Below are 26,571 nucleotides of genomic sequence, written 5' to 3'. Positions count from 1 at the left end.
TTTACACATAATCTTCTGTTCAACATCAGAGAGCAGACTTTTCAAAATCTCTATAATCTTTCTTTCACTGTGTGTCTATCGTATGGGTTTGTGTGTGCATCTGCAGAGGGACTGTGTTTGTTGTGGTCTCCGGTGAACATGCATTGCATCAAAAGTTGGTCACAAGCGAGAGAAAAGCTTGAGAAAGGAAGAACGTTGTCTTATTGTATATTTAGTCTGAAGGACAGGCTTATGAGAGAAGAAGCATCAAGCAGTGAAAAGAACAGCGTCCTTTGCATGTTGCATGTTGATGTATAAACAATAAAATTTGTATATGCTTTTAAATATAGAGGCCCACATTTACTTTCCTAGCATGAGGCACTGTGAAAAACACGCTGCCTTGCATGTCAGTGTGACATATTTATATAATATAGTCCTTGCAATTCGATATGCATTAATTTGATCAGCAATCACTCACAAATCAGTATTCCCCAACTTCACTGAAAGTCATAGTGAAAGATGCTCACGTTGCCCTCGGCACGGTGACGGTGTCTTTCCCCTTTTCAGTTTTTCAGGCCCTTTTTAGTTGCAGAATAAAAAAAAAAAGATCCCCTAACAAGGTGAATCCACTCTGTCCATGGCGCAGTCCATCTCATCCATCTCTCTCTCACAGTCTTCACACCCTTCTGGGCCACAGCCTCCCACCAAAACCAGCGTTGGCACATCCCCATTTCCCACTTCAACCACGCTGCCATTCGGGGCCCACGCCACGTCGATCATGCCGTCGGGACACTCCAGCAGGCCGCTGACGGAGTAGAGCCCGCCTCCCGGAACGACCTCGTCATAGGAAGGAGCGTGAGTGGCGGCTCTCGCTTCCTCCAGACGGAGCCTCTGCTTGCGACGGAGCTCGATGATGGTCTTTGTGTAGGAGTTGAGCGTGACCACGGCCGCCCCCATACAGCAACTGAAGGACACCCAGGCAAGGCTGGGGTGATAGGATAAAAGAGAGAGGACAAACACGTAAGAAACAAAGCTGAAGTCTTGTATGCTGTCAAGAAAAAGCCGCCACCTACGCAAAAGACCAGCCGTAGTCCCAGGACTGAGGCCTCCAGTCTTTGGGGCCCACAATGACTGTCATCTGAAACACGGTGGTGAACATCATATGGGCCACCATCCCGAGAAGACCTGTGTGTGGGAGAACATGCAAATGATAGAATGATATGTGGAGGAGGTTGTTAGAAGTCACAATGCAAGGGTCCATTGTGCCTCACCTGACAACACGGTGCAGATAGCTGCGTAGGCATTAATTTTTAGGGAGTGCATCTCCTTCTTGGAACACAAGACTTCCAGCCACATCAGTAAGAAGCCCATCCCCAGCAGACCGATGTATGTGAACTCTGAAACAACTGAGAGCCAGAGCACACCTACGACAACAAAACAAACAGAACATTGACATTACATCCATAAAATGTATTTTTTGTCACAACAACATAATAAATCAGCTGATCCGCACAACTCACCCTGAGTTTCTCCAGGAGTTAACTCGATAAAGCTCCGACATTTCTCCCCTGCCAAGAAAATGCATAGTTGTGGTTACGACGTTGCTCACGCGCGTACGAGTGTGGCGGTCTGTGCGTGTGTGGACGCGTGCCTCCGGGGCCTCACCGTCGTTGTGCTTCTCACAGCTTTCCCAGAAGCCCGTGTGGAAGTACCTAAACGCAAACTTGTCCTCTCCCGTCTCCCAGATGTACTGGACGGCGTTGGCCAGCTGCCTCTGTCTGATCTTGGCCAGCTCGTCCCTCCTGGCTGGAGACAGCGTGCGGTTGAAGGGGTTCTGGGTGGGACTCTCTGCGCGAGGGAAGAGGACAATGAGAACAACGTCTTTGCTACATTTTTCCCCCACTCGCTTATTCCCCTTATTGATAATAGAGTTGGTGCCAGCAGATCATGATTCAAACCCATACCACCCAACATTGAACAAAGCCAGGACCTTCTTCCTATTAGTAACCAGCATCCAGAGAGAAAGAGCGTAAGATCGAGGTGCAGAACCTCCCCCGTTCTCAGAGGTAACGTTCCTCTGTGCTCCTCTGGGATCCCGAACCTCGGCGTCCAGAAGCATTCCGGGAGACTTCAATCCGCCAACGTAAAGGTGGATCTCGTAAACAAGTGCATGTCGTAATGAAAGATGATTCCTCCATGCAGTGAGAGATGTTAATCCCATTGTGGATTAAGCGTATATCTGTTGAGGGAATAAGAACCAGGCAGCAGGCCCTGTGCGAATAATGGAATGGGATCTACCCTCACACCCTGCAGATTAATAGCAAACCATAATTAAGTTCACTGTGGGACTAAGGTACGTTCAAAAAGAGATTAAAAAACACCAAAGCAAGGACAACGGGTTCCTCGCGTGGGGGGGGGGAAGCCTGTGAGTTCATCCATTTAGATTAGTTTGAGGCATTGGCTCTTGTGCACAGACACATTACAACGAACACCAAATCCAATACTCCTGTAATCAGGTTCAACGGTCAAGGCCACAATTTTTCTGTGAGTCAAAGTCAGAGAAATGCAATCTACATTCTTTGGACATTTTGGAAGAGTTAAGAGATGACACACATTGATAGACTGACCACATGCCACTCGAATGAAGATGTGACACAATGTGCGCCCAGACATCGGATACGTTAGTTCACTGAACAGTAATTGAGGAGCGTGGGATTAAACTAGCAGATCATTACCCACTATCCAGAAAGTGGACTTTCTTCCGTTAAAAAAAAGGTCTGGTCATTGTCCTTAAGTTAGAGCCTGCTGATGAAGGCTCTGTGAAAAGACCTTGAGACAGGATTGTTCTGACAAACGATGCCGCGTGATTATCCTGCTGGGGGTTTACGTCGGGAACAGAGCAAGCGGTGAGAGAATGACGGGTGGCACCTGGTCAGTGGCAACAGTTCAACGTTCACATTCTGCCCGGGTTTGGCAAAAGCCTGAAGCCAAGAAAATCAGTAAATCCATATGAGCTCTTGCTGTTGACGACAAACCGTGACAGGCCCGTGAACGTGTTGTAACAGACCTTTTCAAGTTTAGTGTCGTCTTCCTTTGCTTTGGGCCAGCTCAGAGTTTGATATCCTGAAAGGTATTATTCTGTGGTACTATGTGTTGCTAAGTACCTGATCTTCTACATGTTATGCTTTCTTAATACTACATGACCACATGTTGCACTTTTGACCGCTACACCATAATAACGCTTAAAAATAAACAACATAGCGTCCATAAAGCAGCACAAAAGATGCGGAGAGGTGGAAGACAAGGGGGCCATCTACCTGTGGTGTAAGGCTCGCTGTTGTTCTGCCCACAGTTCTTCATCTTGACGGGTGACAGGCAGAGGGGCTTGACCACCTTGTGGGTGCCCTCGCACCAGTAAGAGGTGCAGAGGGCCAGGATGGAGAGGGCCAGGGCCAGAGTGGTCAAGGTCAGGGAGAGCAGGGAGCGAGATCGACGGGACATACCCTCCAGCATGGCCGATCAGGTGAGGGGGGGAGGGCGGGGGTGAAGAAGGGAAAGAGGGGGCAAGGCGTAGTCGCAGATGGAGCCGTGAGGTGATGAGCTGCTCCCCGGTTTAAATGAAAAGATAAATACGATGCAACCGTTGAGGCAGAAGACGTTTATGGACGTGGGGGAAGGACAGATGGAAGATAAAGTGAGCAGGAGAGGATTCCGGGGAACGACGGTTCATAACCGACATAACATAATGCTGCACGTGATGTCCCGAGGGGGAATAACTGTGGCCACACATCCCCTGACTCCCCCGCTAGAAGAGCCTTTTTTTGTGTGCACAAAATAGATCAGTTTGATGGTAGCAACTGAACATCACGGGCAAAAAAAAGGGGCCCATGGACACATAAACCCTCAAGCCGGGTCTAAAGACGGGCTATGAAAGAGCAAGCGATGTGTGCCGTGCTGTGACCCCGGCTGAGAGATCCCCGTTTCCGGATCCCCTCATTGAGGCCCGACCCTGCCGCTCATCATGACCTCCGCCGCTGGCTCCTGAGTCCGTGGAAGACAAGACGGAGGGGAGCAAAAACAAGAGATTACTATTTCTGATGAAATTATGGATAAACCACAGTTCTAAATGAATTTTTTGCTAGTAATCCCTGGTAATCTTCTTTAATCTGTTTGTGTTAGGTGTTTTAGTGTGAAGTGCATTCTGACCATTTGTGCTGCCTCTTTCTCACGCAATGACTCCCCATCAGACCCTGAAATACAACAAAGCATCACTTAAAACCACCGAATTTTGCACGAAGCCTGAGCTATGGGAACCCAACAATTTTCCAGTTTATAAAATAGTATTCAACAATAAACACATTTATTACCATCACATTATTATCATTATTAGAATTTCTTCTAATTTAAGATTACTCTTCAGTGGTGAAGATATACAGTGTGACAAAGATTGACAGCAGGGACAACTTGGAAGTGTATCTCAGATTTAGCCAAAATCTTAGATGAAGACCTCAAAATATCAACAAAAAATGAAACTGGTAATTCTGTCAACAATAACAATAACATATTTCAGATTTCAGACGTTCTTCTGTCTTATTCTGACAAATTCTAAGCAACTGATTAGAAACACACACCATTTGCCTGATTAGAGCCTAAATAAAATATACTCAGTTTGACTAAAATATGTTAATACAACACAATATACTGTTTTAACTCACAATAGATTCTTTAGTCCCTTCATGTGAGAAAAGTGAAAAACGTAATATTACTTGTTTAATCTGAAATGTAACGTCTCACCCAAAGCTACTGCGTTAACCTCATAAATAACAAAGAAATCGATCAAATTAGGGACGTTTTCTTTTAAAAATGACGAAAATGATTGATATCCTGTAAACTGAATCGTTTCGGCTGCAGTTATCCTTTAAATAAAATGTGACGAGTACCTACCAAAGATATTTTTGTTGTCCCTTGTAGCACTCAAACATGAGGTTGCAATCCGCCTTGTTCCAGAGCCCTTAAAAACCTCAAGACATTAGATATTATTTACTCCATCTTGAAAGTGTTCTGCATGTCACTAACTTCTTCATCGCTCCCTTGTGCATCTGCCACCAGTATTCCTCCTCCAGCAGTGGCCCTTACATCTCCAGCTGTGCTCCTCCCTTTAACCCTCCTGGCCAATAGTTGGAAGGAGATGCAGGGCTGATGGAGCGACGGAGCTTCGGTCTCCGCGCCGCACTCCTCTCTTTCTTTGGAATTTATGTCACAAACCCATTCTGAATCATATAATCCCTCTTCCCCCTAAGTCCATCTGTTACTGTAGTGCCCCCTGTCTGTCCGTTCCTTCTCCCAAAAATCAGTCTATGAAAATGTTCCTTTCACTGGTTATTCAATTACTACACTAAAAGTGTGAATAGGTTTGAGAACCAATGGATCCATATGATTTCCTTTTTTCCCCCACATCAGCAGTGGTTACATGTGTATTTTTGGGTGCCAAATGTGAATCCTTAAAAAAAGTAGTTGTAAAGGCTGTTTCGAATTTACAATAATTTATTTACAATATTTACAAAAAACAGGCAAAAACAACATTGTGTGCATGTCTGGAAGATGAATTTGAGAAAGATGATGGTGAGCTGAGCAGTTTAACCCCAGGCTTGGGATTTACAGTAATGTAGAATGAGCTTTCCATCGCTGCCAAAACACTGAAAAAGAGAAGAAGAAAAAAACATTACATTAAATGTAAGCCAACGAGTGAGAGACTACAGTTAAAAAATGTAAAAGAAGAAAAATACATATTCATTTTAAAATCTAATTGTATATCGACCACCCGGGAGAACGGATGTTGACCATGAATTCTGGACTTTACGGTCTTTCCTGATAGGGATTTGGGGACTTTTTACATGGACTGTCCCTCTTATTGCCCCCCCTGCTGGTCAAAGCTCCACATGACCATTTCACTTCTAGGGGCTGAGCTCCAAAGGCCTGACAACTACATACACTCATAACATTTCATTGAGCGATGAGAAAAATGGTAAAAATGTAGGTAGAAAGTTGTAAAAGGTCATGATATAGTTAAGAGATCAAATGTGTACAACGTGTATATGAACTATGTTTCCTTTAAAAGGCGATATTTACGGAATGTTGTCACCGGTATTCACGAACCGAATAAAACATACAATATTAAAAAAATGTGTTGTTTGCAAGCAGTGAAGTAAACACAAATCAACATTGCGTGGACATGTGTTGTGATTTTATGACCTAGTTTAAGTTTGAGTGTAGGAGCCAATTAGGTTATTATGCAAGTTTAACCACATTGAATGTTCTATCTCAGTGAACTGAAATCGATCATTGTTGTGCTTGATTGAAGGCTAAGAAAAAGCTAGTGAGTGGACTTTGGACTTGAGTTATTTTGTTACACATCCTTTTCCTAAAGGTCGTGAATGAAGAATTTTGCTGATGTTTTTGAATTGATTAAAGTGACTCATGTTGATCTGCGCTTAAATAAGTATCGCTCTACAGACACATGGCATAACAACGTTTTAAATGTACTCACATCAAAGAGGACCCCTACGTCTTGATCCGGGGAAGGGGCAAAGGACTGGTTAACATAAATGAACTGGGGTAAAAAAACAGATAGTTATATGTAAAAACCTGAAACATGTTTACAAAGCTTCAGTCCAAGACAATTTCTTAATTTTGTAAATTGGACAAAGTAGATCTCACCAATTGTTCACTGGTATCGAGCTTGAGGAAACGAGAGATGAACTGAGACAGGGACTGCACCGTCCTCCCCCTCTCCACGGCCCACTTCTTTGTTTTCATTATTGGAGCGTCTCCCACAGCCTTCAGCAGCACATCAACTGTTAAAATGGATTGAATAAAAAGTTAAAGTGGTGCATGCCTGCCAGACTGGTCCAGGCAAATCAAAACCGCAACTGTTCAGGAGGAATTTCTATAGAAGTTGATCCACTTACACATGATCACTATTGCACCATTGAAAAATGTGATGAATGCTAATAATGATAATGTGCCTATGGTAAAAAAACGTTTCTACTTTTTGCACCTAAACTTTAAGAGTCACTGTCATCAAACATTTGCTTCAATGACCATTAAGTATCGGGGATTATATTTTGATGTCAATACTTTCTTTTAACCTTTGAAATTTAATTTGAGTCATATAAGCAGGTCATATCAATAGATCATAACGACATGTTTAGCCACACACGCGTAGAATGAGTGTGCTGTATCTTGTTCACCCGCTTTGGTGTCATCTCTGGGTTGTAAATGACTTATTCATCTACAAAATAAGGTTATTTGGTCGAAAATTTCACTAGAATCCATCTGGAAGAACAAACCACCATTGAATCAAATCTTACACATCACAATGCTGATGCTGATAGGGGGGAAGAGTATTCTCTGAACACACCTTTGACACAGCCCCAAAACATTAAACGACACATTTTCAATTAACTAAACGTTAGTTGTGGCAGTTTTACAGCTTGATGCAAACCGCAGTGTGTTAGCTTAGCTTCAACACATTATTCCTAGTTAAGTCAAATATGTGAATTGCTATGGACATTAGGGCAACATACATTTGACCAATTATGAAATGAAATAGCTTGTATAATGTATTCCATAACAGCAAGAAGACATGTTGTCGAATAAATATCACCATTAGCTTTAGCCATAAACCAAACGGAAGAACTGTGTTAAAAGCTGAACGTTTATTGGTTACACAACAAGGAAGATGAAGTCTTATTGGCCAATATACCTGTCGATCACTTCTACGTCACACACCCGGAATTGCTTCTTTTAGCATTGTCAACAATGCTCGCAAACAGATGGTATTAATCGCAAAAGATTAGTTTTCGTTATGTGTTAAACTTTCTTACTTTTTTTCTTATCATCACTTGTCGTCGAGTCATCTGACGGCGTATGCGGCTCCTCTTTTTGCGTTTCTATTGGAGACTCCACATTGTCCGACATCTTCATGTAACAACTTTGGGTTACTACATGGTTCCCACCCACCTGAGCAAGCAAGGTGATTCGCGGTGAACAGTAGCTGCTATTGGTTGACAGAAACGTCAGTTGCTTGTATACGTAATTCTATTGGTCGATTCTCTCATGAAGACGTGTGGAAGGCTGTTGAACTTGTGTGTCCTCTTAGCTACATGCTAGAGAAGTTATTTTGATTTAGCTACATATTTGTTGTCAACGTAAGTGTTCCCCTGATATTGGTTTCCCGCGTCGTTCATATTGTGATGTTTTATGCAACATTGAATGCATTCTTTCACTTGCCAGTAAAATAGGTAACGTTTACCTTCCTTGTAGGTTTCTGATTACACAGAAGGCGTCGCACAGGACGCTGCATTTTAGGCTGTCAGTTGAGCTCCACGGTCCTGTTAAACCGGTCACACACTCCCTCTGATCCTCACAATCGGACCATTAAGAAAACAGTAAGTTGAAAAAAATATATTTAAGTTTGCTCTCATAACAAAACGACTTATCAAAGGATTTGTATTAAGCTACGATACAATTTTGTACAATGGAGACGATCCAACACAATGGAGGAATATTTTGTGCAAGGGACACACACATCTCACCAATGGCAATCACATAATTATAAGTTCCAAATAAAGCTCAAAAGTAGCCAGCAAACTTCACAGTCAATGCATAATTCCTGATGTTATTGTTAAAACTTTCAGAGCTGTTTCAATGCCCTCCCTACCATTATCTCTGGAATTATCTGAACACCTCGTTTTCTTATTCTGGGAACTTGCCCTTGCAGTGGCAAGTGTAGGCAGGCTCTCCACCAAGGGTTCTGTGCTCCTCCTGTGTGACATGCAAGAAAAGTTCAGACCCAACATCTTCCAGTTCACCAACATCGTCAGCAATGCGGCCCGATTGCTCCAGGTTGGAAATTATATTCTGCATCACACGACGACCTCGGTGTCTATTAGTGATACCATATCATACGTCCAAGTATTCTCTATATCTCCACATTTTCCTGTCAGGCCAGTCGCGTTCTGGGCATCCCACCCATTTTGACGGAGCAGTACCCAAGGGGCTTGGGTCCCACCGTTTCCGAGCTGGGAGCAGAGGACCTGACGGCTCATGCTAAAACGTCATTCACCATGATGATCGTGGAGGTGGAGAAGAAGCTGGAGGAGCTGGGGAACCCCAAGCAGGCTATTCTGTGTGGAATAGAGGCCCACGCTTGTATTGCAGTAAGATAACGCTAATGCAGTTTAGCCCTTTGAATGACTTCTTTTCTCTTAGCATTATGAAACAAAAGTTTAAGACAACCGGTAGTTTAAAGTAATTAATGCAATTATATTCACAGTCGTGTTCATCCTGTGTGTGTGATTTTTTTCTGACATCAGGCATTTTAAGCATGATTATCCCTCTCCATTTTAAATGTATCTAACTTGTGTAGCCTAGTTGTAGCAATCAGGAAACAATTATTTGCCAATGAAAACAGCTATTTATTGCAGTTACAAATGACCATATAAGTCCTGGTTTTATGTCATAATGTGCCAAATAGCTTCAGTTAATGAATAAGGACTCCTGCCCTGTTTACTCTGTGCAGTGCACAACATATGACCTGCTTGAAAGGGGGATTGAGGTTCATATTGTGGCCGACGCAGTCTCATCCAGGAGGTATCTTGTATTTTTATCTGCTGTATAGCATCATTATAAAACTGCTTAAAATATAGAAGTGTTTCTGTGTTTGTCTGGAAACTACAGAGGTGTGTGTGTGTGTGTGTGTGTGTGTGTATATAACGTATCTCCCTCCACAGCCAGACGGACCGTTTGTTTGCTCTGTCTCGACTGAAGCAGAGCGGCGCTTACCTCACCACCACGGAGGCTGTCCTGCTGCAGCTGGTTCAAGACGCCAAACACCCCAACTTCAAGGAGGTGCTTAGTACAGTTGTCCTTTTGTTTGTTTGGATGTATCATAAACAGTCGGCAGGATACCCGCCAACTTTTGTCAAAAACAGTGTCGCCGACTGCACGCTTGCTCTTGCACTGATGAAAGCCAAAGTTGGCCCTTCTTTCAGTTGTAAATCTGCCGTCTTCAAGTGATGCTGCCAGCAAAAGTTCTGAAAGCTACGTTCCCCATTTTCTTTATTAACAGATCCAGAAGCTCTTGGCCCACCCGTCCCCTGACACCGGCCTCCTGTCCTTCTTCAGCGCTCTGTAGGGAGATCGTCCCCCGTCATTCTGTGCCAGATAAACTGTACAGAATGTCCCTGCTTCCAACAGGCTGATGAAATGCTTTAATAAAGTGACACTGCTATCAAATCTGTACTGCTTTTTTGTGTTTCTGAATCAAACACGCCTCATTTGATAGTATGATATAAAACAGCTTGAAGACAAACGTCCATGTTATTCCTCTATTGGTTTCCCGTTGAGCTCGGCTGCAGAGACTTCTGCTTCAAGCTGAAGAGGAGGGACCAGCTCAGCGAGGCGGGAGAAGAGAGTGACGTCATAAAGAGGGAGTGGCGAGTGACGTAATTCAAGGGAACTCTGAAAGGGAGGGGAAGGAGAGAGGGAAAGAAAAAGGAAGCTCTCCGGTAGGTTTTTGTGTGTATTTATCCAAAAGAACCCAAACTTTTGCAAACCAAAGGTGTGACTGGACGCCTGGCGTGGGATTTGACATGCTGAGGAGCGAGAACCGAAGGGAGCCACGGACACCAGTTTGTCAGCAGTACAACCCCTGACAACATTAAATATTAACCAGACTTTAAGGCCTCGGGCCTCCAATGACTGCAAAGAGGTAAGCGAGTCGCTCTTCTTCCTCAGAGAATAGAAAGTACAAACGTTTCATTGTTGTGACAAGCATGCAATGTCTTTTTGCCTGCGAGTGGATCCTCTCCTGAGAAGCAGAGGGTCTGAACTTGCTCGGCAGAAGTACAGGAATCTCGTGGTTGACAGGGTTACGTTACAGGCTGAAGCCTTCCTCTGTGTTGGGTGTTTGACGCAGCAGTACGTAAGGACCTGTTGATCCAGCGCTTCCTCTTCGGATCACTCGGTGCCGGGAAAGAGAGACAATGTCCAATGAATTGAACTCCAGTCTCACCAGTATTGACTGGCTGCCTCAGCTGGGAATCAGCAGCCTGCGCTCAGGGAGAGACAGAGGAGGAGGAGGCGAGGGGGACAAGAGAAAAGACAGAGGGAGGGAGCGAGGAGACTTCCTACCCTCCCTACCAGACCCCCCGCCGTCCAACTACAAAGGGAAACCCCCTCACAGCTATGCCACTCTCATCGCCATGGCAATAGCGGCTGCACCTGAGAGGAAATTGAGTTTGAATGACATCTACACCTGGATCAGCGACAGGTTTCCCCACTACAGCCGAGCTGGCCGTGGATGGAAAGTAAGCTTTTCAAGAAGTATCACTTTAGTAATGAAGTTATTGTAACACTCCAACGTATAAAGTAATTGGTTTGGTCATTTGTAACATACATAATATTATTGGCATCGTCGGTTGGAGCACGCCTGAATGGTTTTATCACTTTGTGTCCTGAACAGAACTCCATTCGGCATAATTTGTCTCTTAATAAATGCTTCAGGAAAGTTCCTCGCCCACAGAGTGACCCTGGCAAGGTGAACTACTTTTTCTACACTTTATATATTGCATCATGTTAGGTTTTTTTTTTTTTTTAAAAGAGAGTAAAGCTTGAGATTCTGTATTTGTAGGGCTCCTATTGGACGATGGATGGACCCGCAGAAGAGAATCAAGTGAGGGGACTTAAGCGTCCCTATCCAGAGGAGGATGTGTGTGGTTTGATCTGACTCACTCACTCACTCACTCACTCACTCATTAACTAACTAAACTACACTCACCGGCCACTTTATTAGGTACCCCATGCTAGTAACGGGTTGGACCCCCTTTTGCCTTCAGAACTGCCTCAATTCTTCGTGGCATAGATTCAACAAGGTGCTGGAAGCATTCCTCAGGGAGTTTGGTCCATATTGACATGATGGCATCACACAGTTGCCGCAGATTTGTCGGCTGCACATCCATGATGCGAATCTCCCGTTCCACCACATCCCAAAGATGCTCTATTGGATTGAGATCTGGTGATTGTGGAGGCCATTTGAGTACAGCGAACTCATTGTCATGTTCAAGAAACCAGTCTGAGATGATTCCAGCTTTATGACATGGCGCTTTATCCTGCTGAAAGTAGCCATCAGAAGTTGGGTACATTGTGGTCATAAAGGGATGGACATGGTCAGCAACAATACTCAGGTAGGCTGTGGCGTTGCAACGATGCTCAATTGGTACCAATGGGCCCAAAGAGTGCCAAGAAAATATTCCCCACACCATGACACCACCACCACCAGCCTCAACCGTTGATACAAGGCAGGATGGATCCATGCTTTCATGTTGTAGACGCCAAATTCTGACCCTACCATCCGAATGTCGCAGCAGAAATCGAGACTCATCAGACCAGGCAACGTTTTTCCAATCTTCTATTGTCCAATTTCGATGAGCTTGTGCAAATTGTAGCCTCAGTTTCCTGTTCTTAGCTGAAAGGAGTGGCACCCGGTGTGGTCTTCTGCTGCTGTAGCCCATCTGCCTCAAAGTTGGACGTACTGTGCGTTCAGAGATGCTCTTATGCCCACCTTGGTTGTAACGGGTGGTTATTTGAGTCACTGTTGCCCTTCTATCAGCTCGAACCAGTCTGGCCATTCTCCTCTGACCTCTGGCATCAACAAGGCATTTCCGCCCACAGAACTGCCGCTCACTGGATGTTTTTTCTTTTTCGGACCATTCTCTGTAAACCCTGGAGATGGTTGTGCGTGAAAATCCCAGTAGATTAGCAGTTTCTGAAATACTCAGACCAGCCCTTCTGGCACCAACAATCATGCCACGTTCAAAGTCACTCAAATCACCTTTCTTCCCCATACTGATGCTCGGTTTGAACTGCAGGAGATTGTCTTGACAATGTCTACATGCCTAAATGCACTGAGTTGCCGCCATGTGATTGGCTGCTTAGAAATTAAGTGTTAACGAGCAGTTGGACAGGTGTACCTAATAAAGTGGCCGGTGAGTGTATATTCTTCAAATGGAAGATACCAAAGTTCAACTTTGAGATTCTGACATTTTAGCCCTATAATTTAAACCCTTTCCTGACCTACATTAACATGAAAGCTCTATTTAGTCCCTTAGAAAATTATGATTTTAAACTTAAACTCATGACTGACTTACAACTCATTGACCCAATCTTTCAGTCAGTTTTTCCTGATACCTATTTAACTTTGGTTGAACAAACAAACATGAAGGGTGCAGTTATTGTAGTATTGTATTGTGATTAGTTAAACGAGTGCTCAGAGCATTTGAGATTTAAATACTTTTTGTATTTTTATTTGAGGCACTTCTATTTATGTTGGACCAACACTGGGGAGCATGTTGGTCTGTTGAACCATCCTGTATCCATCTCTGCTGTTGCAGGCTCCTCAAACCTCGGTGACACAAGCAGAACGAGGAGCTCCTTCTCATCCAGCCTCCCACGCAGAGCCTCCGGGGTCCTTCCGCCCCGTCTCCCCCTCTCCTCCCCCGTGCAAGGTACAGCCACTTTCTCCCCTCGCTACCGGGATCAGAGCAGCATCTAATCGTCTGTCTTCCCCCTCACAGCAACCGTCGCCCTTCCCGCCGAGCCCCGCGCGCGGCCTCCCGGTGCACCTTCAACCCGGACCTCCTCCTACTCCTCCTCCTGCTCCTCCTACTGGGTTCCAACCTGCTGACTCCACCTATTCCGCCCCCTCCTTCCCACCGCCCCGGCCCGCCGATGGCGCGTCTCCCCCGGCTGCTCCCTCTTTCTCCGATGCCCCCCCGTGCTTCCCCCCCTCGGTGTCCGCTCCCACTTTCTCCTGCGCTCCCGACTCGGTGTCCGAGGGCCCCGCGTCGGGAGCCCCTCTGGCGCCTCCAGCTCCCGTCGTCTCCTCCAACCCTCCCACCGACCCCCCGCTGCGCTTCACCTTCGATGAGATGAACTTTCCGGACTTGTATGCGTCGTTCAAGTCCCTCTTCAAGACCATGCGCGAGAGGGGGGGCTCGCAGTGTGAGTAGACCTTATGTGCACATAGCTCTGTGGAGGATGGAATGAAAGGCTCATTCGTTTCCGGTCTTTGCAGCGGATGCTGCTCCTCCTCCGGCCTTTGTGACCAATGACGCTGCTCCTCTTCACACTCCGACTCTGCTGCCGTTGTCTCCTCGGCCCGCGCCGCCCCAAACACCTGCAAACCCCCCCGAGGCGGAGCGCATCTCACAACACAGTGAGTCTCATGTCACTGGATTGGAAACGGATTCATCACTGCTTTCTAAAGTTACCTTCCTTCCTTCCTTCCTTCCTTCCTTCCACTTCAGCGGTGCCAGCTGACTGGTTCATCAACCCAGATTCCCTGAAGGAGAGCTTCCGCATCGCCAGTAATCTGGACTGGGCCAACATTGACCTCTCCGGTCACCCAGGTCTGTGCTGGACACCAGAGTCTCTCGCCTTTGGCTTTTTGGGGGTTGTCTGTTGAGGTTTCGAGCTATTGTTGGTCAGGAAGAACACCCCTGGGACTGACCCTAACCCCCAAAAGCCAGTTGTCTTTATAACCTATTGAAATATTAGAATATCTTCACCATGGGCCCTGGAAAATGATATGTCTCCATGGTTTGGAGCGCAATGAGACGTCTTAAGAGATGGAAATCTCAAAACGTCCACATACAAATAGATGAGTATCTTTAGAGAACGTTAGAAAACATGTTTTGTTATTTGCAGCTGAAGTAAAAGCCTTCACGCACATTTTATTGGCCAGAAAGTATAATGATGCAGATAAACATCCTGGTTTGTTAGGTCCTTGCAAAAGGATAGTAAAAACAAACCCTGTAATGTTTCCCCTTTCTGTCAGCAGACCTGCTGGAGAGCATGCGGCAGGCGCAGCTCTGCGACTGGGCCTTGGACCCGGCGCTCTTCACGTCCCTCTGCGACTCTCTGAATCGCTTCTTCACTCACAAAGGAATGATCACCTCTGGGAGCAACTCCCCACTGGCCCTCGGTGCACCTCAGTCCGTACAGGTCCCGCCGCTGGCCTCCAACCCCCCTCCTACCCTGGCCAGCCTCACCCACCCCTCGCCCCTCCCTTACTGCCCCACGGTCCACCCCATCAGCGGCGTGCCGCTGCCCCGGAGGGCTCTGCACGCGGGGCCGGGCGTTCAGAGGGCTCCGCTCACTCAGCCTGCAAACACCACCACCGGTAAGACGCAAACCTCGTGTTCAAAAGGCTGTTAGATGCCCTTAAAAGTTGTTAAAAAAAAACTTGCTAAGTGGGTCATTTCTCACTTCCCTTTGGTTGCGTGCTGCCGTAATCAGTGTTTCTCTTTCCTGTCTCAGCTGGTATGCAGCCTCAGTCAATGGCGCCGCGGCCTCCATTAAAGAGTCTGCACAGCAACAGCGAGGAGTTCCAGGACGACTTTGACTGGGACTCTCTGCTCGTTTGACTCCAGCCGTCCGTGTGGAAAAAGGAGAGCAGAACTTTTCAGAGACGTCTCCACTGAACCTCAATGCTGGGAGCTTCTCAAGAGAGCGAGTTTGTCCCAAATGACTGAATGCTGTGTTACAAGGTTGAGAAAGTCCTACAGCTCTTCAGCTTTATTCAAAATCATAACTAGTAATGGCTTTTCGCTTTTCTTCTGCAGATTATTGGAAGGGTGTTTTTTTCTGTCCGAGTTTAGATTTAAACATGGTCTTTAAAGAAAATAAAGTGTATTATTTTTGTTCCATTATTGTTCTGTCACAGAAATAAAAATGTATAGACAATAAATAAGGAGATAGTATGAAACAAGCCAAACGCACACCTTGTGTTTGTTTTATTTCATAAATTCCTTTTATTTTTTTTCTATTTTCTTCTCAAATGTGAATGTTCACAGTCATCACCACACAAAATTCAACCTTACCCGATAAAAGAGATATTTTTCTTGTTGATATAAAATAAACAATAAATTCATCAAACTAAATTAAAAGAACAGAATGGAGCATGTTGGTTTCTTTTCTTCTTCTTCCTGTCGTTTGATTGAATAATTGTCTTTTTTTCCTCCTCCCTGAAGGAACAAGAGATGAAACAAGTGGACAGGGAGGGAGGGGGGGGTCAGGGACACCAGGGACCCCATTTTAAAAATGTTATTGGGGAAAAAACTAATGCTTGTGATTGACAAAACCAAATTAGTCAAATATGATTGGCAGAGAAATGTGTGACCCATATAATACCTCATTTGAAATCCCAACATTACATAGTTTTTATACAAGTGACAAGTGATTTTTTTTTTTTAAATAATTGATGTCCTTTCTGAGTGACTGAAATAAGGTCTGACACAGGAGAGAATTGGAGACATAAGTTTAAACAAACAGGCATTTGCACTATTGCATTCTCACAAAAAAGCATTCATATTGTCATTCGCACAGTCAACACACATCCCACACCCTTTGTCATCATCAGACCACAGATCTAAGTGCTCTCTTGAGTTTTCTACAATAAAGGGAGGGGAGAAAAAAATCCTTTGATTTGAATGGCATTGTGTGATTTCTTGTTCATCTGTTCCCCGAAAAATTGGAAAAAGAAAATAAGTTAATTTCAACATTGAATTAAATTAAAAGTGAAATAATTGAAACGATTTGACAACGTTGTGGCTGAATAGTTAATGCGGGTTCTTCAATCCGTTTTTCTTACTGACCGCGTGGGTTCATTTAAAAACTGATCCTTCATGCACTCTTTTCATTTCAGTGATTCAGTGTTTGTATGTGTTGTAGAGGGAGAGAAGAGGGAGGTTCAACAGTTTCTCTGTTCAGTCTGTTAGTGGCTATGTCCCCTCCACCTCCACCTCCCTCTCAGTGCAGTAATATTACAGCAGTAGTATGACACTACTGGGAAAAAAAGCCTCTTGCTCTCACAGACTTACCTTCATCTGAAGACAGGACTGAAAAAAACCACAACATGAGGAGCAATACAGAACAGGATTAAAACAAAAATAAATAGATCTCTATTTCCCGCCCACAAACCCAAACTGAAATGAAAGGAACTAAATGTGGTGAATTATTTAGAAATGAATTATTTTAAGGAAAAGATAAACTGAATTTTTTCTTTTTTCATTTTTTCTTTAAATATATAGATGTACACATTTTTCTTTTTGGACACAAATCGTGTTGGGAGGGGGGGGGGTGGGGGTGAATCAAGGGGCCAGCAGGTACGGCAGAGGAGCTCGAAACAGGTGAGCGAAGTGGAGGTGACACTTCCTCAGAGAAGAAAGGGGTTGGTGCTCGCTCCCGTCGTTGCTCCAGCTCCCAGTGAGCCCCCTGCTCCCATCACTCCTCCTGTTCCAGTGGGCCCACCCAAAATCAGCTGAGGGGGTGCTGCGGCTAACAGGGACGAGCCCGGGGGGGCCATGGGCGAGAGCCCGCTGTAGGGCATGCCCATGGGGCTGGCCTGCATCATGCCCAGGCCCATTCCTGGAGCACCCATTCCCACACTCATTTGCCCCAGGCCCATTCCCGGATGCACCATGCCCAGCATGGGGTTGGTGGGCACGGGACTGGAGCGGAGGCTCAGGCCAAGTGACGAGGGCTGAGGCGAGATGGAGGTCATGGACGGAGCCACGCCAAAAGGGTTGGAGGAGGCCGGTATTGGAGAAACCCCCCTGCTGGAAATGGTGCTGCCCGGAGTCACTGCCATGCCAGGAGCAGGAGATGAGCCTGAGAGGCAAAGGTGGCAGTTAGGCAACAGACTTGCTCTGTGTTTTTACTGTAGTGTGCCTCTGGGCACTCGCGGCCGGCCGAGGCTGGCCACATGAACTTCAACGTCAATCCAGAAAACACTGCTGTTGCTGATTTGAAAAAAAGGCATATTTTGAAAGTTTTTCTTTCAATTTGTGATTGATGATGGTGAGAATCATAAAAAAAAAATGTTTCAATGTTGTTTAATAGAAATAATTGGTAAATTAGGCAATAATGAAAACAATGTATGCAGCGCTGGAAGGAACTTTTAGCACAGGATTCACAACCTGATAAGCACAGGGCGTTTTTTTGGCCTCCGTTTTAAACTTAAACTTACACTGTACATTATTTCTGAAAATTCTGTCGTGATGAAAGCTTGCGAGTGTGGTTTGTTTGGAAAATATCTCATATATATATATATATAACTTTGACAGAATGGAAGCCTAAGTCCAGCCTCTCTGTGGAATTGCCAGAGCCAATGGAATTGAGTCAGACCCACGTGGAATAATAAGAGAATGTTTGTACTGCTAGAAATGACGCTCCGCTCTGAGGGTGAGGAGCAAACCGTCCCCGAATCGGACCGACTAAGATTTCCAGCAGTGTGTGGTATTATTATATTGGTTCACGATGAACGCCTGTTATGCGGTAGACATTAACCGCAAAATGGCAGCGTCTCAGGATTCCTGTCGGAAGGCGTTTCACTCGATGTTTGCGGTACCTGTAACTAACCTGTGTTCTGGAGGAAGGGGTTGTGCGCTGAAGAGGACGAGATGGAAGGAGGCGGTGGTTGTTTGGGTTTGGGTTTAGACGACAACAGGGAATCAAGATCCACCAGCGCTGCGTTGGGGCCGAGGAAGGACTCGGGAGTCTTACGAACAGGAAGTGAAGAACCAAGAGACGACAGGTCAAAGGGCACCGGGGAGCCTGTGCTGTCACAGCCTGTGGCTGGGGACCCTCGTCGCTCTGGGTCTCCTGAGGAGGTGGAATGGAAACATCATAATACCAAAAAATGTCTTTCATCATAAAAAAAAAATAATACACACAATATAGAACTGCAACAGATACTAGACGAGGATGAAATGTAGGACAAGACAACTGTTTTGTGCATGCAATTGAAAATCTGCATGTCATTTCTTTACATGTTTTAAGTGTGTACCAGTACCTCAGTGTTTGTGAGTCCGTGCAGCGTTAGGTGTCAATGTACCTGTGCCATTTGTGTGTTTGGCGGTGCCACTCCAGATGTCGGAGGTGACAGGGTCAGAGACAAGGACAGGCCCGTCCCTTGCCCAGGGGTCTACTGGCCCCCCCGAGGAGGACGTGCTGGGTGGAACTGAGGGACCCCAGGGGTCGGCACTGGGGGGGGTCACAGCTACAGGGGAGGGGAGGAGAGGAGACGCAGGGGAGGGGAGGGTTAAGGACTGGACTGGGTTCCAACACTGGCGTTTCTCTCCTTGACCTCGGCCACCCCGCTAACTTGACAAGGAGCAGATTTTCTGGAGCCGTCTCGTTTAACCCTTTTCAATATCTGAAGCTCGGTGGAGGTAAAGGAGAGATGATAAGCAGCTACCCCGTTCATTCAAAAAAGAAACACAATAAGGGAAAGACAAGAGACAGCTCTGGTTGAGACACAGCCAGTCAGTCCTGAGTAGAAACAAGAGGATACAAATCCCTGGTTTAGACACAGAGGGCGAATGGATTTAGCATGCTTGCTTTCTTCACTACAAAATGAAAGCATGTATGTGTGTGTGTGTGTGTGTGTGTGTGTGTGTGTGTGGTGAGATACGACAGCATGGTGACATGAGAGAAAATGGAACAGGAAATGGAATGAAGAGGAATTAGAGGTCTTCACATCCACTCTGATCACCGGAGCAGGACGCGGCCCGGCGTCGATACCTGGCCAGCGTTGCGGCCGTTTACCTGAGCTCCCCCAGGGGTCGACATTGTTAACCCTGTTGGACGTCTCTCCCCAGGGGTCGGGAGGAGGAGGGGCTATAGTGGGTGGGGCTCCCCCGCGCCACGGGTCAGAACTCGTAGGCGATGTCGGTGACGCTACCCCCCATGGGTCAGCAGGGGCGGGGCCCCACGGACCCGAGGCGGTCGGGGCAGGAAGCGTGCAGGGAGGCGACGGGCCGGCGGAGCTCCCCGCTGTGGCAGCGGCCGGGGCCCCCCAGGGGTCCGCGGCACTCAGCTCCATCAGAGCCCCCTGTGCAGGAGAACATGTCATGGATTTAACCTCCACAGCGGAATAGAGGAACATTTTTTAGAAGCAGACACCGAAATGCACAGCAGACACATCAAGGAGATACTGAAAGAATTACGGTTGAACCTCTGACAACAACTTCTTGGTTCCTTGTCTGTGCAACGCTAATGTTGACCCATTTGGACAGGATTTTTTAAAAATGGGGAAAGTTTTTTTTTTTACAAATTATGGAGTAGTTAGGCCATAATAAGTAGAAAATCAAAGCGACTTTGTTATTTTCCGCGTCCGGGTATGTCCGTAACATGAACGTCGATGTCGTCCTGTATTTTACACAAACCTCCTCAGGCTTAGATTTCTCCCTCCTGCTCTCCTCGAGGGCCATCTGCAGTCTCAGGTCATCACCTCTACGCAGTCGCTCTTCCTGCCAATCGGACATACTGATGTCAGCAACCCGAGTTATTGCCTCCAGTCAACAAAAAATTAAGATAAATCAACCAATAACTGAGTCATCAATTTTGTATAATTCTCATTGTTTTCAACAAAACACGATCAAAATCAGAGGATGCTTGTGTCACAAAGATCACCCAGAAAAGCTGTGACATGGCTACCTAAACCTAAAGTAAACCAGACAGCTGTAGAATTGTAGTTTCAACCACCATCACCACTGTAGGAGTCAAGACCGCTACAAAGCCGATACGGTTAGTTCACTTGCTGACGTGCCATTGGTTGATTTAAATCATTTTTTGCTGCTCGTGGTTCACTTGCACAAAACGCTGGGTTAAGAACAGACATGCACCATTTAGCTTAATCCAGTGGAGCATAGAAAGTTACAATAAAGAAAAGGATTGAAATTGAATACATTTGAAAAAAAAAGATCCCTGCTGTATGCCACCTTTAATCGTACCTTTCTATAAAGGAGGACTAACTGAAAACAAGAAACACCGACTTATCCACAAGAAGATTGCCTTAGTACGGTGTGTGTGTGCAGGAGGAGGTGATCACTTGGATACAACAGAGTAACAAAGTTTTCCCTCGAACCCGGTACAAGGAAGTTAAAGCAGCAGGAGACAGGTTTCATATCAAGACTACAATCCAAGGCATGCTATCAGAGAGGAAAGAGTAATCAATGCTTACAAATAATTCAGTGTTTAATTTAGTCAGTTGTGAAAGATATTCACCAATAGCATGCAAATTCAAAATTAAATTAGAGTTAATTGATTCTTTGTGTGCTCCCTTTCATTACATTCGAAAAGCACCAACTTCACACGTTTTTTTAAGTGGGAGTTGCATCTTAGAAAGTGAAACTACACCCAACTAAATAATAACAACAAGGTCACCGCTGTCTGGTGCATACATCTTGAGTGAGCAGACACAAATAACAAATATGAGCATAGATTATTTGACTGATCAATATGTGATGTGACGTTTGAGGATTTCGAATGAAAGAAAGACAGATAGTAGATGACTGAATGGCCAGCCAGCAGGGCGCACGCTCTGCCCCTGACCTTTTGTTGTGCCTCTTTGCTGAGTGTGATTGCATAGCAGAGCTCTGCGTCCTCCAGAGGGTCCTTGCCAGTCTGGGGTAGGTCAGGCATGGCATGGTGAGTGCAAAGCTGGAGCTATGTAGTGAATACTATCAGTAACATCCCTCGGAGCACAGGGTGGCTCTCACATGACAAGACAAACTGAAAACTTAGCTGTAGCCGGTCACAGTTACGCTTCAGACCGAATCTCCAACACCATCAATGCAGTTGTGCTCGTCTAGAATATGTTGCTTTGTGTTACCTGCTCTGCCTCTTCTTTACTCATGGCTAAGGCCAGCTGGAGCTGCAGATCTTCCTCCCCGGTGCTCTGTGGCCAGGCCTGCTCAGGGTCCGCCCCTCCAGAGTGGGAGCCCGCTGACAGGCTGCCCCCCAGGCTGGGTGCTGAGGGAGCTGAGGAGGCTGAGGCAGAAACAAACAAGCATGTGCACGGATGAGAGCTTGTCTTGGGGCCATCGTCAACCACTCGAAGCTAAAGAGCCTTTTACGTTATTGGGATCCCACCTATCTAAGCACTGTTTGAATCTTTTAAAACATCTATTTTAAGTACCAATCTCACCGCTGGAGGTCTGTGCCATCTTCTCTTTGGTTTTGAGGGCGTGGATCCTCTCCTCTCTTAGTCTCTCCTCATCTTTCAGCAGAGTCACCAGCTGTTTGGCCTTCTCTCGCACATTCACCCCCTGAAGAAATACAGGTAGCAGCACACAATCACATGCAGCAAGTTAAATAAATGTTGGATAAACAAATAGTCTACAGTTAACAACCAATAAACACTTTACTGGCTGGGTTAGTTTACACAAGAGGTCGGAAACTCGTTGTAAAATGTCCTTGAAAGAATCACAAGTGGCACGTTTATCAAAGCGTGCCTGCATTCCACAAAAGTGGACCATACCTGCAAACCATTTTGTTTTGCAGTGTGTCTTTTTGTACCTGGTCTTTGCCGTCCCGGTCTATGAATTGAAAATCCTTCAGGGTCTGCACTGCGTATATATTCTCTCGGCACTGTTGGGCAACACGTTCTGAACCAGTCTTGATCAGGTACTCCATAAGAGTCATAGCCTGGTGAAAATATAATTGACCACGTGTAGAAATAAATATTAAAGCAGCTTGTAGGTTACAATCCTACTAGATCCATGCACACACAATAACACTCAATAATTGAGTCTGCAGTGTGCAGTAAAGCAAGATTTAACATACTTCTGGAGCAGCATCATCATCATCCGGCATCCAAAGAGTTGCACAACACAAACCTTGTACACGTGTCTCCAGTTCTTGCCGTGGTCATTGAGGCGCTTCCACACCATGCTCATGATTTCCGAGAAGGCCACAACATTGTATGTCAGATCAGCAATCTCTGACATCAGAGAGCTGCTGGGGCCCCACGGGTCATTGGATGTCGCCTCTCTAACCTGGACGACAACGCAGAAAGGGACAAACTTAAAATCCTCCTCAATCCAAACTGTCCGTGACGAGAATAATTCAGGGCCAATACTTGTGGACGATTTAAGGGTCCACAATGTTCTGAGTAGCAATGCAAACTCAATAATGACACAAGCCGGAGAGAGGAAACCTAATGAACAGATGATGATTAGATTACGGTCATTATGTTAAACCAGGGGAAAAGACTGAGGAGGTTGCTTCAAAATAACATTAGATATTCAGCAAATGTTAGATTATGTCATATGTGTTACATTTAAGCAACAGACTTGGGGGGGGAAGTGTGTGTAAGGAAAGAAAGAAAAAACAGAAGAAAAGCCAGATAAACAGAAGGAAACACAACCTTGATTTCAGCCTCTGAATAGTTGTGGACCATGTTCTTTACTTGTCGCCGTAGCGATGAGGTCGACATGGCAACGGTCTGGCCGTCGAGTTCTATTGCGATCTGAACAGCAGATGGAGAAGGGTTGTAAAACATAGTTTAGGCAAAACCAACACAATGACATTTTCATTTAAGATGCAAAAAAAGAAAGGCTAAAACAAGGGTCAATACTACTACAAAGAAAGAAAGTGTAAACAAAAGTTCAAAAGACTGGAGGAGAGCTTTGGAAGGGCAAGAGTTTGGATGAACGAGCACGAGACCTTGAGAAGAACATTCAAAGAGTGAAAGAGGACCTCTAAACCAGACATCAATCCAAAATGTCACTGCTGGAATAAAAAAAGGGAACAGAGAAACCGTCATGCACACCTGTTACACAAGATGATGCAGAATAAGGGGTTCTCCTCTTGAGATCTTTTGTGTTTCTGGCTTGTGTGCCACTCATTCACGGAGTGCTATTTCTCAGTTTGTCCGTTTCTTCCCGTGGCAACATTGAGTCCCGAAATCCTCAGGCGTTGCGAGATGAAAACTATGGAGCAAGATTGAGATGAATATTAACAGAGAGCCCTCAAGCACTGAGAGACCACAAAATCCCACCAAATAGACAAGAAAAAGCTCAAACTTCATGCGGGAGCTAAACCGAACTTAAGCATTGGAAAATAAGGACAAAGCAAACATTTAGCAACAAAATCACAAGACCTGCTGCTGATCCACACAGGCCCAATAGTCACAGATGAGTTGAATGATTTCATCTTACTTAGCAAAGATAAGTCATAAAGCCTGTTTTTTTTCTTTTAAGAATTAGAGTTTGGACTAACCCTGAGCCAGGAACACACACAAGGGTAAAATACGTCTAGTGTCGTTTCTCATACTTCACAAAATAACTGTACCGTCGCAAATGGATTCACAAAAGCACCATGTTGTTAGGAATAATGTTAAAGTTTACGGTTCAAACTTCTGATTCATCCAGATAATGAATTATAAATGACTGAGCTAAATATTTACCACATTTCAGGGTAAGGCAAGGACACAGTATTTTCTAAAATAGTGTTAGCCAGAACAGAAACTGAATTTCAGATATGCTTGGACAAAGACCGAGGGCATAAAGCGTATCTATGCCAACAGATAATATGTCAACTTAACATGCACACATGCAAGGACTTCTCAGAACGTTCAGTTCAAGCTTCTATTACGTCTACTTTACTTCTATCAGCCTTTAACTTAAGCGGTCCAGTGTTGGACGAGCATAATAGGAGCAAAAACTGAACATGTCAACAAGTTAGGGAAAACATTTACGATAGGTGCGTTCCCACCACGCAAGTAGCATGGTGTGAATATGACATTAACATCTAGAGTCCTGCATGCTGCTGGAGGTGGTAGCAGTGGTGGTGTAATAGCATGCGCAGATTAGTTTTGTGACACAATATTGGATCCCTCACTGAGCATTCTCAAATGAATCTTTAAAATTAATTTTAAAACAGGAGCAAGATTAATCTTGTCTGCACTATATAGCTGTATCTGATCGTTTTGCGAATTGTTGTTTGTCCATTTGTTGTAAATTCACTTGAACCACTGATATGGCAAGCATGCTAATCTAAGACAAAACTGTGCTGTGCACTGTTAAAGTGTCTTCAAGGAAGCACGACTCACACACCATAGCATGTCGGTGTTTAGGTTGCAGGTCAGACAAATAGGAGACCATGGTGCATAACTGAACACAAGGAAACTATTGCAAAAGGCAATTCAGACACTCCTGAAGTTCTGTATCAAAGTTCAGACACATCAACTAATCTTTGATAAAGGGACACAGCGTGCCCTTTGTATCTCAGGTTGTCTTCAATATGACCACAACGTCTGACACTGGTTCAACTAACTAACGTTAAAGTGTACGTCCTGCCGATCTGACAACAAGTACACAACCCCTCTATGCTCTGCTCTACCGGGTCGGACAGAGGCCCCCCACCTGGACGACAGGCTTATAAAAGGACATACAACAAATCACAGACGCACCTGTGTTGTAAAATGTAACGTAAGCTTTGCACAGCTGAGCAACAGAGCCAAGAGTTTCCACTAAAGCTAAGTGAACTTAACCCCCCCCTCCTCCTCCTCCTCCTCCCGTATCACTTGCATGCAGTTACAAACAGCCCCACGGAGAAGTTACCCACACCCTGTTGGCGCGCACACAGATAACGCGAACAACGGTTACCGTTGTCGGTCCAGACGACGGCAGCGTGCCCGGTCACACCTAGAGTTAGCGGTAGCTAACGTAGTGCAACATTACGACATCACCGGACTGACGTTACGCCAGCTAACCAGCAGCTGTGGACTCCCGTCGGGTGTAACACACAGAGTCAATACGCACACTGACATTACACAACTGTCAAGACAATCGGTCTGCGGAAGAAAAAAAATTGACTGAAGACAATGAGGCATCTAGCGTTGGTCGCTAGCTGGGCACGGTTAGCTTACACTAGCCACCTAGCAGTGGAACTCTGTACACTCAGTCTGGCGAGTACTTTGACACCAGAGGTTGGAGTAAAGTCTGGTTAAAGTGTGGACAGGGGTACATGAGGGTGTTAGGCGGTTAGCTAACGTTATATATGAATTGGCAGATCAACTAGCGTTAAATAAAACGCACTATTCACGTCGCGTCATCGTATCGCAGCAGATTGAAAACGGTCGTTGTGGATACCTGCCAGTTTTAACTGATAAAATCAATCACTTGCTGCTCTCTTGTTGCTAACGAGAACAGATTAGCTAACTAGCAAGCTAGCAGTAAGCTAGTTAGCTCCCGCTAGTTAGTTCGCAACAGGACTGCTAAACTGAACACGCTTTAACAAGGACATGTCCTACTTCGGGACAATGTTGGATGTGCACATTTAAATCAAAAGCCAAAATGTCAAGAAATGCTGTAAACACAACACAATACAAAATCCCATAAAGTGTGTACTGACCCTGTTGTAGCTTGACTGTACGAGGAGATGGCCGAATTTCCGCTTCCGTTCTCGGCTATAGGAAAGACCGCACCCCCCGTAGCTTTGTTTTGTTGTAGTAGAAGACTCATTAATAATTGATGATCGTGTTCTTTCAACATTCACAATTTAAAAGTGCCAAATGAACAGATATCAAAGCAACGTTCTGTTGATTATTGAAGTTTTCAAAACGTTAGATTGGTTGTCTGGCCTGAATTCTTTGATTAACCAAAATCCACCCCGTCTCTAAGGGAAGGAAATCAAAAACGATTTCATGCTCTTGTGTGTTGTTTTATTAGTTTGGATTAT

At 45.2% G+C, this 26,571-nt stretch overlaps 4 protein-coding genes across 14 annotated transcripts; 2 read left to right on the top strand and 2 right to left on the bottom strand.

The window, feature by feature from the left end:
• Nucleotides 1-178: 178 nt before the first annotated feature.
• LOC119197835 (germ cell-specific gene 1-like protein) lies at nt 179-5,596 on the bottom strand. Of its 2 annotated transcripts, XM_037454466.2 has the most exons (8): nt 4,924-5,596; nt 4,186-4,229; nt 3,297-4,020; nt 1,645-1,827; nt 1,500-1,547; nt 1,251-1,403; nt 1,053-1,164; nt 179-964 (listed from the first exon to the last, which is right to left on the bottom strand). In XM_037454466.2, the coding sequence occupies exons 3-8, from the start codon at nt 3,490-3,492 to the stop codon at nt 592-594; spliced, it is 1,065 nt and encodes a 354-aa protein (XP_037310363.2). In that variant the 5' UTR covers nt 3,493-4,020; nt 4,186-4,229; nt 4,924-5,596; the 3' UTR covers nt 179-591. The 2 variants fall into 2 exon arrangements, with proteins under 2 accessions (XP_037310363.2, XP_037310362.2); XM_037454465.2 differs by having other exon boundaries at nt 4,186-5,596.
• Nucleotides 5,597-7,869: 2,273 nt separating this feature from the next.
• isoc2 (isochorismatase domain containing 2) lies at nt 7,870-10,278 on the top strand. 2 transcript variants are annotated; one of them, XM_037454468.2, is made up of 7 exons: nt 7,870-8,014; nt 8,305-8,429; nt 8,762-8,886; nt 8,988-9,200; nt 9,563-9,633; nt 9,774-9,891; nt 10,112-10,278. In XM_037454468.2, coding segments are annotated over exons 2-7 (594 nt in total). In that variant the 5' UTR covers nt 7,870-8,014; nt 8,305-8,428; the 3' UTR covers nt 10,178-10,278. The 2 variants fall into 2 exon arrangements, with proteins under 2 accessions (XP_037310365.2, XP_037310364.2); XM_037454467.2 differs by lacking the exon at nt 7,870-8,014 and adding an exon at nt 8,085-8,189.
• A 193-nt stretch (nt 10,279-10,471) lies between these two features.
• Nucleotides 10,472-15,875, top strand: foxj2 (forkhead box J2). Its single transcript, XM_037453635.2, has 9 exons — nt 10,472-11,351; nt 11,507-11,581; nt 11,675-11,752; nt 13,434-13,547; nt 13,617-14,043; nt 14,117-14,257; nt 14,349-14,450; nt 14,882-15,223; nt 15,361-15,875. The coding sequence occupies exons 1-9, from the start codon at nt 11,028-11,030 to the stop codon at nt 15,465-15,467; spliced, it is 1,710 nt and encodes a 569-aa protein (XP_037309532.2). The 5' UTR covers nt 10,472-11,027; the 3' UTR covers nt 15,468-15,875.
• A 223-nt stretch (nt 15,876-16,098) lies between these two features.
• On the bottom strand, nt 16,099-26,469 carry epn1a (epsin 1a). Of its 9 annotated transcripts, none has more exons than XM_037453625.2 (13): nt 26,245-26,469; nt 23,660-23,819; nt 23,255-23,356; nt 22,725-22,883; nt 22,405-22,533; nt 22,025-22,154; nt 21,719-21,876; nt 21,439-21,552; nt 20,271-20,354; nt 19,651-19,936; nt 18,938-19,102; nt 18,463-18,705; nt 16,099-17,712 (listed from the first exon to the last, which is right to left on the bottom strand). In XM_037453625.2, exons 3-13 carry the CDS (start codon nt 23,321-23,323, stop codon nt 17,258-17,260), a joined length of 1,992 nt encoding a protein of 663 aa, XP_037309522.1. In that variant the 5' UTR covers nt 23,324-23,356; nt 23,660-23,819; nt 26,245-26,469; the 3' UTR covers nt 16,099-17,257. The 9 variants fall into 9 exon arrangements, with proteins under 9 accessions (XP_037309522.1, XP_037309527.1, XP_037309526.1 ...); XM_037453630.2 differs by having other exon boundaries at nt 21,439-21,510; XM_037453629.2 differs by having other exon boundaries at nt 22,034-22,154; nt 26,245-26,467.
• Nucleotides 26,470-26,571: the final 102 nt, after the last annotated feature.

The sequence above is a fragment of the Pungitius pungitius genome, chromosome 11 (genome assembly GCF_949316345.1).
Source record: "Pungitius pungitius chromosome 11, fPunPun2.1, whole genome shotgun sequence".
NCBI lineage: Eukaryota > Metazoa > Chordata > Actinopteri > Perciformes > Gasterosteidae > Pungitius > Pungitius pungitius.
Note: the sequence above shows the minus strand (reverse complement) of the source record. Positions and strands in the feature narration are given on the sequence as shown.